Here is an 11323-nt window from a genome sequence, read left to right as displayed (position 1 = left end):
AGATCAATTACATAATGTACATGTATTTGGAATTGGACAAGACATTATTAGTGTTAAAATAATCCGAAGTGGTCAGTATTCTGTCGAAACTGCCAGACGCGGATCGCGATTTCGATCTTTTTGGATCTCATCAGCGCGTCAGACCACTTCGAATTATTTTATTCGATTAAGCTAACGTGCCTATCACGTTGAGGTTGGCTACGCCAGGATTCGTTTTCAGCAAGTAGATATCCACACAAGTGGACCTTGTTGAAAAATACGTAATCCTAAAATGTAGCATCGTGCTACAGATGGCGCTCACTGTGCCGTTTGTAGTATTTTCTGAAACGCATTATTAGTAATATTCTACCCTATTAATCCATCTTCTGGAAAATTGGAATGAGGAAGGATTCTAGGGTGTAATTTGGGTAAATTAGGGAAGCACGTGGTCAAGGAAAGTACGGGAATTACCTATAAATACGATTTCAGGGAAATTCTCTGTACGTTCTGTCACGCAGTGAAGTTTTAAGGAAAATCAAAAACCATTTTAAACTTTAAAACATATTTTAAAACTAATGAAATATTTCATAATTATAACGTTGCAATTTAACAGAGTACATAAAAATAAACCACAATTACTATAATTCGCGCAACAAGGAAAAAACAAAGAATTCCAATTACTATTTTATTTTAAATAAGGCAAAGATGACTATACTAATATTACGATAATGTCTCGGAAAAAAACAAAAGACATTTTCCTTTGTCTGCAGTTGCAACACTGTATAATTTTTTAGAATTTTATCTAAAGTAAAGCCTGAAATATTACAGTACGTTTTTGGTTTTCATATTAATAAGAAAAAGTGTAACTAAATCTCGTTTCTCAACAAATCCGTTGGAGATACCGACGGGATGTCAAGCGACGAACCCAGTTATTACAACTTTTGAAAACGCTAAATAGTATTGGTAATTTATCTTCGAATTAACGGATTTGACGATTAAAAACTGGAAAATAAAAAACCTACACTCAGCAAATTTAATTTGGAAGTAAATGATGGACCACAGAGAATTTAGGAAATTAGAAAGGCCAAGTTGAATAATCAGATACGAAGTAATTATGAGTTAATAATGTTTAATTTGCATTTAAGAAGAAAAAGCGTTCAATTCAATTTTACCGGTTTTATTGAGTAATAAAATTAGATTTCGGTTTAGTGTTTGTGTTATTGAAAATTTGTTAAATAAAACAAGAGTAGTGATAATTAAAATAATTACTCTATTTAGTTAATTTTCGAAATTTGAACAACTTATATGTAATTGATAACAGTCTGATTTTTCAGTTAACTTCACGTAAGGTTCAGTCCCATACCTATATTTTAGCGTAAAATTCCTATTTATTTCCACAATATGAAACGAATCAAAAACAGGATAAGGTGCGGTATTATTTCCAAACATTATCCGCTTTCCGCTTTCTCCATGAAATCCTAACTTGCTGCAAACGTCTTCTAATTGCATAGTTGTCATCTTTTCGGGGTAGCATCCAGGATGTATTACACCCGCTGTCTGCCACATTACTTCCCCAGTATGCGGACTATAAGGAATTTAATTTAATTTAAATATCGAACAGACATTGGTAGAAGTTTTTATGATTTGTTGTAATTTCAAAAATTGAAATTTACCTTTCATTTTCCGATTTTAAGAATATGCAGTGTTTTTCGTCATCCCCACTATCGGGACAGTCTTCTTTCCCATCACAAACCATTTCATGTGGAATACAAAAATTGTAACTAGAAAACGTTTAAAATTTAAAAATCAACTCGTATTACAAGGACCGCCAGTTAATTATAAGTATGTAATGGTAAATGTAATTAATGCATTCAGTAATGTAAGCAATCGAAGTAATTTAGTTAGTGATCGTCTTTATTATTTAATTATGCAGCAGTTGTGGTTTATTAGCTAGATAAACAACACAAGTATGTGGTACATTATGCAAAAGTTTCTTTAAGTGCGAAAGATTTGTTAGACGCATGGAACACGCCATAGTTGAAAATCGGATAATTCGTTACTTATCTTGTGATTATACTTTTAACTTCAGTGAACATATGGTTGAAACTTCTTGGCATAATTAATAAGAGATAATATGATAATTAGGTGCGTTCATCTATTGAATTTTGATAAAGTGAGTCACAGAATGTACGTGATAATCTAATTGAATATGCCGCTTATAAATTACGCTTTTGGAATCATTCTAACATTCTAGTTTTATGTTTTATAATTATATTGCTAAAAACCCGAGATAAAAAATCTCTCAGAGTCTCTGAAAGCGAGCCCAGGAGTCTCCGTCTCTCATCGAGTCTGTCTGGTGTCGCTGAGAGAAACTGTCAAAAAAATTGTTTAGCGTCTCTGAACGAGAGACTCGAGTCGCTCATAGAAAGATCCTCATTTCACATCCTGTCTAGAGACTAAAATCTCTGAACGAGAGACTCGAATCTCTCAATAAGTAGTGCCTCGATAGACATGGTTAAAATTTTCTAATTTTAACATATTTCAGAAATCCCAGTCTTTCTACGAGAGACTCGAGTCTCTCTGTTTTTCAGTTTTATTCATTCAGTCTCTCTGTGAGAGACTCGAATCTCTGAATTAACAATTTTATCGTTCGAGTCTCTCATACAAAGACTGTGAGAGATCCATAAAAACACCATGGCAATAACTGATAGACTGTGAAAAAATGTGAGGGACGCTCTCAGAGACGCTGAAAGACTCTGAGAGACTGGAGAGAGACTGAAAATTTTTGTCTAGGGAAGAACTCTAAATCGTGTCTTAGAATTATGTACATCATCATCATCATCATCTACATAAAAGGACTAAATACATAAACAATTTGATTCTTTTCCCCTAATAAGTTTATCAATATTTATTTATTGTTTGGTTGTTCTCAGCGATAAACAAAATCTATTACCTATTGTTTATCTAAAATTCAATTCTAGCAAGGAACATTGAATATTAACTGCAGGTATTTTATTTACACGAAAAAAGTGTGTGATAGCGATCTTATTTAAATTTGAGACGGCATTTCAGTCTTACTTTCCGCATATAAAGCTGTCGTTCTTGCAAAGGCATAAACTAGCATCTTCGTCGGTCTTGTCCTGGCAGTTTAGAATTCCATCGCAAACTTTCTCTGGGTGCGACAATTCCAAGTAATTCCTACATGTACAGTTCTCCGGTTCATCCGACATGTCTCCGCAATCGTTGATGCCGTTGCAGAAAGCACTTTTTGGCACGCATTTTTTGTTTTTACACCTTAATTCATCATAGTAACATTCTAAAATCGTTTGTGATCAGTAAAGGAACTAAGGAAATACTTTATCCTGTTCCTTGATTAATTTCTTTTTGTTTATGAAATATTAATGTGAAAATTCATTTTCAATTTTCCAGTTTAGTGAGGGAAAATTGCTGTTGTCACATCCCTGGCGGGTAGTTTGTAGTGGTTGGAAAATTGAAAATGAATTTTCACATTAATATTTCATGTTAACCACTATTAATAATTAAAACAGTATTTTTCTTGTTTTGGAAAATTAAATTCTAGGAATACATAATTTCTTTTAAAAAAAAGCTCATTTATGAAGATATTTGTGATTTCCTAGGATTTAAAGATTTTCTGCGGAAAATTTACAAACTTACGCAGTAACTGTAAAGCTAAGGAAAACTGCTTTTAATCATTCAATTTTAAGAACAATTAGAGTTCTGTTATTGTGAATATTATCTAAATAGTAAATGTAAGTTTTCTTCTTAAGAAAATTAAACGAAAGAGACCTAGAAAGCTCGATTGTTTTCCCTGTAAGCGAACTGTATATTGAAACCATGAAAGCACAGCGAACTTACGGCAGTTTCCCCATAGGTGGCACGACCCATTCCGATTAAAGCACAACTCTGGGTCTTCGTCTTCACCTCTTTTACAGTCTGGGACCCCATTACAAATGTGGTTTGTGTTAAGACATTTTCCCAGTGAACAACGGTATTGACATGAACTTGGTGCAAAGACACTGTCTGTTTCTTTTTTATCTGTGACTGTAGAAAGCTGAATTTTATTAAAACTTAATCGCGCTTAGATAAATGATACAAACTCTAGTAAAAGTATTTTATTATCTCACCAAGCATGTTTTTTATTTCGTTTTCCAACACTGATAATGTATTGGAAACTGGAACATTCTGTAAATTGCATATGTCAGTAGAAGATGGAATCACTGTTAAGGGATACCATCCCTTAGATGATTCACAAGCGATATATCCATTTGAAGAGCCCTGTTATTATTAGAGATGTTTTAGAAATTTTAAAATCATACCAACAAATTCAGTCACCTGATGACAATCTTCTTGAAATGTTGTGTATGGTTCGAAGTGTCTTTTGCCTGCTGTAAAGTTCATGACGCTTTTCATTGGTAAATATGTAGGTTTTCCTGTTTTATCATAAGAAAATGCAATACATAGTTCTTTGCTTTCTGGTATTACCCTAAAAATTTATCACACCATTGGAAAATTATTTAATCCAAAATGGTTTGATATTCACTTACCTAGACTGGATAAATAGTGGTCTTACGTTCAAAGATGAATCAACCGGTTCTTGTAAATGAAGCAAAGTGATACTGATACTTTCCAAATTTTTTATGGTGTCGATTGTCCTTGTCACCTCCGAAGGTCCTTGAACATGATAATAATACCGTCCAAATCCAAGAAGTGCTACCAAATGGTGCCTCCTCAAACTAAAAACAATTTCTTATAGCAACGGTAAGAGTTTTGTAGTTTGGTATTTGCCTAAAGTTTTTTCCTAAGCAATCAGAAGATGTGACGATCCAATCGTGATCTATTAGAATCCCGATACATGTAAGTTGCCCGTCAACAAATATGAGAGCATCCCATGGAAAGGTTTTCTTAACAAGTAACTCCGTTGATAAACTTGATTCCTTCAAAAACGGTTTACTGGTTAATTCGTCGGTGCATTGCAGATAAATTCCCTCGCATGTGTTATTCCCTCTTGTCAATATTGACTTTGAATAATTGATAGCTTCGTCATTGAAAGTTCTTTCGAGTATTTTCTTTGGTGTTACCACCTTCGAAAAATGAATGTAGTCACTGTAACCCAAATAGAGACATGTCTTTGCCGCGATGTCTGCTTCGTGCCCATGCCACTTCCAGCACATTGGTTTCCAAAGTTCTTTATAATTGTATGAAATTATCCCCGAACTTTTTGGGCGTGGATTTTCAGCAGCGTCTACCCAAACTTGTTGCCCATCGGTTAATGCAACTAAAAGAATAATACAGGAAGATTACTTGAATAATATACTTACAATTTTGTCATACAGCATCCTTCTTCATCTTCATTATCAGCACAATCTGCAACATTATTGCATCTTTGAACCAATGGGATGCACTTTTCAGTTCTTTTACAGTAGTATTCGTTTTCGAGACAAAAAGCTGTAGAGAAACTGGTAAATGAGTTTGTTTGGGGATAATTTTTGTTGGTATATACTTACAGCAATGTTTTTCGTCAGTTAAATCTTTGCAATCGTAGATTCCATCGCAAATAGCATCCGGTTGTTTCGTCTGTAAGAATGTACCACAGGAGCATCCTTCTTCATCAGAGCCATCTTCGCAATCCGCTTTTCGGTCACAAACTTGCGACCAGCTTACAAACTGCAGAATTCTAAAATATGATTAGAAGCAATTTCTTTTTTTTTGAAGAATTAGAACAGTAGAAAAACGAATATAGAAATTGAGTCAAGCCATTCATTGGAAGATAATCTTCAAGAATTTTAAAAATCATGGCATCGTATCCTTTCAAACAAATCCTCATGTACTTACCTTACAATACTAATTTTATTTACATACCTACGTACCTTTTGCACCAAAATCTATTTCCGTTATTCCCGTTGCTTCCCGGCCTTCTAAATTCCTTTCGAGCGCTGAAATTGCTTTCCTCTGTTATAGCGGCAATATTCGAATCTCCTGTTGCACTTCTAGACTGTTCGGAATTCGATATCGGAGGTATGTTTGCAAATTGAACTTCGCTGCTGTTCGAAAAATCAAAATCGTTCGTAAAACTTTTCTCTGCATTGGTCGTTTCATTTATCGCATCGTGATTAAGAACGATAGGAATATTCGAAGAATTGTGCCAGTTTTCCATGCCATCAACATGGGTAATTTCCTCGAAAATTGTTGTTTTCAAAGTGGAAGTGTTTTCGGAAAAGTTTTCGGGCCCTGATGATGAATTGGTCGACTGCAAAAAGTTACGCTTCTATAATAATCATCGAGTACTAATAGACCGAGTAAAAAGCACCTTGTCGCCAGAGAAATTCTTCAGTTTGCCATTGGTATGATCGTTACTTTCCATGGCATGTCTGAATATGTCAGAAAAACGACTGGTTTCACAATCGAACTCGTCGTCTGCATTGATGCAGTCTACTGTCCTATCGCATACCCGTTTATGGGGGATGCATCTTCTTGATTTTTTACATACGTAACCAGGACATTTGTGAAGAGGTCTTTTCTTGAAAACGTGATCGTGTTCTGTATCAAAATTGGACATTCAATCAACAATACAAATAACAAAATCAAAGGGCGTCTAGATAATGAAAATTCCAAATCCTTTGAGACATACTCACTTATATTTTCTGCTATCCAGTCTAAATATAAACTGACCCTGGTATAAACACCAGGTTCGTTTGGTCTGGCGCAACCTTCTCCATGACTTACAATACCAGCCAAGTACCATTGGTGTCTCAAATTTGGATTTCTGCACATAAACGGTCCACCACTGTCTCCCTGACAAGCATCTTTACCACCTTCTGCGAGCCCAGCACATATTTCACGACCCTCTTCGTCTTCTTTGTGTTTGCACCGTGGCAAAACGGGAACTTCGACTTCCCTCATGTGATCAGCTAAAAGAGGTATCATTTTGGAATTGAGAATTTTGACGTTAGACTTATTTATACATACGGTCTGAGCCATGTTCAACGGTCGCTCCCCAACCCACAGCTGTGCAGATGGTACCAGGCGATGGTCCCCGTAGGTAATTAGAACCAGCAGTAATTTCAGTTGGAAGGCAGATTGGTCTAACGTACCGATTGAATTTAAATGGGTCGGATACTTTCATTAGGGCTAAATCATTCTTTAAACTTGCTTTGTCGTAAAGTTGATGGGATACAATAGCGGAAACGGTTCTGATTTGTTCCATCGGAGTAAATGAAAACCTTCGCAATACCCCAGCCTGGACTTGATAATAAAAACGAGTAAACCTAATAAGTGGAAATGATCATGAGATAAATCCATAAAGAGAGATTAAGGATTTTGAAACTTGGAGAAAGTTACTAATTAATTCCTCCATTGAGGAGTTTGAGTATTGGTAGAGTACTTACGAATCTACACAGTGTGCTGCTGATACAATCCATTGATCGGTCAGCAAAACACCACCGCAATGGAAGACCCCATTTCGATATACAGATACCATCCACGGCCATGCCGCTGGTTGACTTGCTTTGCCACCAACAACTCTACTGGATCCAACCATCTCATCAGTGGTAGTGTTCTGTTGGAAGAATTGTTGAGGACGTTGAGACAGCAGGTCGTCTTCAATGCTAGTGTCTAATTCGTTAAAACGGAAGAGATTTCGTGTTAGTATGCGAGTTCCACAAACGAGACTTGGACAAGTTACGAATGCCATACGACCTGGCGAACATGAAGAGACAATCTCTACTCCATTTGACAAAGCATTCGCGTATTTTCCTCTGTAATGTTCTGTTGGTGCGACCATGGTTGTTATGGGGACCCTACAATTGAACCACTTTGTATATACAAGAAGGAAAATAGCAGATTGTGGTAATCAAATATTATTGGTGGTGAGTCTAAATTCCCAATTCAAAAAACGGCCACATACCCCACACACCCCATTCCAGATATCACAATAGATTAGATGGAAAGAAGAATTATTGATATTAAAACAGACAAGTTAGTGATCTGCGGTCGCATTTTGGGCCAAGAATAATAAACTTAAAAAATGTGAGCGAAATACGTTGTGGTAGATATCTCGGTTATGATAAGTCAGAATTGATCCGTGTGTGTAGTACTAGTTCATTCATATAAAATTGAAAAGAAAAGTTAATCTTTCATGTGATTGTTGTTGTTTATGAAACCCATAAATTCAATCATGGGAAATGTCGTAGCAATCGAAGTACATAAATTTATTTGAAATGTTATTGTGATTAGTTTTTGTGAACACTCTTGGTTCTTTAATTGATTCCCTTTTGATTGCTAAATATAAGACGACTACCGCTAAAAACAATGACTTTCGAAATATTAATACCGTAATTGATTCACTGATACTAACAATTTGAAATAAATAAAGTCACACCGGTTAATAACCACTTGAGTACCGAAGTGAATCAATAATGGAAACTGAGATTGAAAACCAATTCTCCGTTGTGATGGACGAGGTATCACAAAATGCCCTATTATTTAAGTAAATAAGTAATTTCACACTTTTAATGTCAAAATTATTGCCATTCCATATTCCTTTGTTAATTCGCCTTTTATTAGTCCGTGAAATAACATAAGGAAGAAAACCAATAATGTGTACATTATTTTAACAACAAAGTGAAGTGCACCTAGTCATTTTGCTGTACCTACATGACTTCATTGCATTGTACTTACACAATATCCGGACCTGTTATGACTTTACAAGCTTCCAAAGCCCATTTTTCCGCATTCGAGCAAGCGGAGTACCATTTTCCTTTATAGTTCCTGAAGAGATATCCACTTGAAACCGAAACTTTTACTTGCTGAAAGAATATTAATATTGCTTTTCCTACATATACATATTAATTTTGAATGTAATACTCACCGAATCTTCATTAATTGTTTCGGTTATTATAGAGCAGCCTTCTTCATCTTTTGCCGATGGGCATTGTGCAATTCCATCACATCTTTGATGTAGTGATATACATGTTGATACTTTGTCGTCTTCCGTCCAATCATTACAATTGAATTCGTTCGCAGCGCATTCTCAAAGGAAAAAAATTGTTCAATAACAAACCTATTAAGTGACTCAAAGGTGTTAAATAATTACCGAAACAACCAATTTCATCTTCACCGTTCGGACAATCGAAGTAACCATCACAAATTCTGACTGCTGAAATCCGTTCCTTACACGAACAGTCCATTTCATCACTAGCATCCCAGCAATTCACATCGTTGTTACAAATTTGATGCTCCTTGATACACTTGGACCCGTCTTCACACGACCATTGACCAAATGGACATTCAATGCTTGCCCTTGACCTGTTACTGTATTGTATAACAAATAATTATAATTTTCTATCATAGTAGTGGATGTGTGAGTGCATACTTACTTGTTATTTTCTCTTACTAACCATCCCTTGGGCTGAGGAGAATTGTTATCGTGATCCCTTTTGATTTCTACTCCGCTCATTTCGGCTAAATTGGTTGATGGTGGAGGGATTGGTTTACATGTATAATATTGTCCACTCTCAGCTGCATTGGGATGAACCCCTAAGGCGTTCTGCATTCCATAATAAACGTTAAATCCGTTGGTTATCTGTTGACTAATTGCTGGATAATGATCAGACGATGGATATGGAAAGGGTTGAAGGTAACTGCCGGCAGGATTCCTTGGTATGCTTATAGGAACAAGCGGCGAATATGGATATGGAGAGTATGGAACCACATTGGGTGGAGGGTAGATCGGTGCAGCTGGTGTATTCGGTTTTGTTAGAAAACATTGAACGTTCGACATTTGTTGGAAATTTTTTAGTTCTTCAGCAGTCGCTGTAAAACCAGTTGAAATTTTACTAGACGGAGAAAATGTTAATCTGGATTTTGATGATGGTTCTAAATTATCAACTTCCTTCAAGAAGTCATCAGGCCTTTCAGGTTCATGATTTGTAGGCAACCTGGTTTCTCCAATGTGTACACCTCCATCGAATGGTGTTTTAATAGTTTCTGAATTGTGTTGTACAGACCCTTGTATATTTTCCCGATTCGGCGATTTAAATTGCATTTGTTGTTCTGTATTGGATTTGTCAATAGAAGTTTTGGAGTTTCTTTGTGGTATATTGCTGTTTGGCGATTCACCATTTTTTTCAGTATTGCATGCATCAAATATTGGTGGACGTTGGACAATAATAGTTCCATCATCATCGCTTCTTCTGTTGGCCTCATTTTGAAAGCTTGACTTGAAGTTAGTTAAGAATTTACTGCGTTCATTTTGCAAAGGTTTGTCTAAAACAGGAGAAGTCTCTTTGTTTTCTGTATGGTCCAATACCCTTACAGGATGATTTAATCCTGAATTTTCTTCATCTTCCACCGTGTGCTTATTTTTAGTGTTCAGTGGAAACTGTCTATGGAAACCGGAATCAAATTGATCTCGGTATTCTTTATTAAAATTTGGTTTGTTCTCACTAAAAGGTGAGAAAGGTCGAGGAATATTAAAGTCTTCGTGGAATATTTGAAGGGGAATGGCCGGATTTTTGGCACTGTGTTGATCAGTTTTGACGTTTCTGGTAACAAATGCAACGTCTGGACTGTTTACAGGAATATGATGATGTTCATGATTACGTAGCCGATCATGTCTTTCAGGATGAATGGGTCTGACATCATGTGGGATATCGTCTTGTTTATGTCTTAAAAAGTGTACAGGATTCGATCCTTTAGAGCTAGATATGGGATCATTCATGTTTTTGACAAAATCACCACGACCATCGGGCGGCCCCACGGGATGTTTTTGTTCCATTGTGAAATCGTGGTGGTGTGATAATGGATTTATTTCGATAGGTTCGTTCGTTTGAAACGGTAGTGGTGATTGCTCAAACAACTGCTGGTTGTTTACTCCCTCTTGATCGGGAAGTCTCTTGGGAAATTGGAATTTTGGTGGTCTATCTTCTAAAATTGTTCTTCTCCTTGTTTCAAATGGTGGTCTATCAAAATACTGAAAATGTTTTGGAGTCCTCTCCATTTCTGTTTCTACATCGACAAAATAATTTTTGGTAATGGAGCGCTTACTTCTTCTGGTATTTGTTAACTGATAATATTCATTTGTAAAGTGGCTAAAAATTACGTGAGTGCTTTCAGTGGAGCAACTAGCTTCAGTAATGTTAAAATATCTGAAAATGTATTTATTACAGCAGTGCTTCTTTAACCGAGTTGTGAAGCATTTTCTGAGCAATCTTTCTACGTTTTGTTCAAGGAAAATGTCTGAAAAATACTCGTGTAGATGTTGGTGACTGTTTAATAAAATGAAACTTACTCCAAATACAAGCCGACAGTGCTAGTATACAAACAA

At 35.9% G+C, this 11323-nt stretch overlaps 1 protein-coding gene across 1 annotated transcript; it reads right to left on the bottom strand.

Annotated features, from left to right (window-relative positions):
- Nucleotides 1–1257: 1257 nt before the first annotated feature.
- LOC108734673 (serine protease nudel) lies at nucleotides 1258–11035 on the bottom strand. The gene is made up of 19 exons (XM_018466320.1): nucleotides 9375–11035; nucleotides 9092–9309; nucleotides 8867–9027; nucleotides 8677–8804; nucleotides 7386–7796; nucleotides 6967–7265; nucleotides 6633–6908; nucleotides 6308–6537; nucleotides 5868–6247; nucleotides 5505–5674; nucleotides 5332–5445; nucleotides 4786–5275; nucleotides 4545–4733; nucleotides 4333–4483; nucleotides 4125–4275; nucleotides 3856–4041; nucleotides 3058–3295; nucleotides 1653–1760; nucleotides 1258–1564 (listed from the first exon to the last, which is right to left on the bottom strand). The coding sequence occupies exons 1-19, from the start codon at nucleotides 10994–10996 to the stop codon at nucleotides 1258–1260; spliced, it is 5829 nt and encodes a 1942-aa protein (XP_018321822.1). The 5' UTR covers nucleotides 10997–11035.
- Between the last annotated feature and the right edge of the window lie 288 nt (nucleotides 11036–11323).

The sequence above is a fragment of the Agrilus planipennis genome, unplaced genomic scaffold (assembly GCF_000699045.2).
Source record: "Agrilus planipennis isolate EAB-ADULT unplaced genomic scaffold, Apla_2.0 scaffold66, whole genome shotgun sequence".
Taxonomy (NCBI): domain Eukaryota; kingdom Metazoa; phylum Arthropoda; class Insecta; order Coleoptera; family Buprestidae; genus Agrilus; species Agrilus planipennis.
Note: the sequence above shows the minus strand (reverse complement) of the source record. Positions and strands in the feature narration are given on the sequence as shown.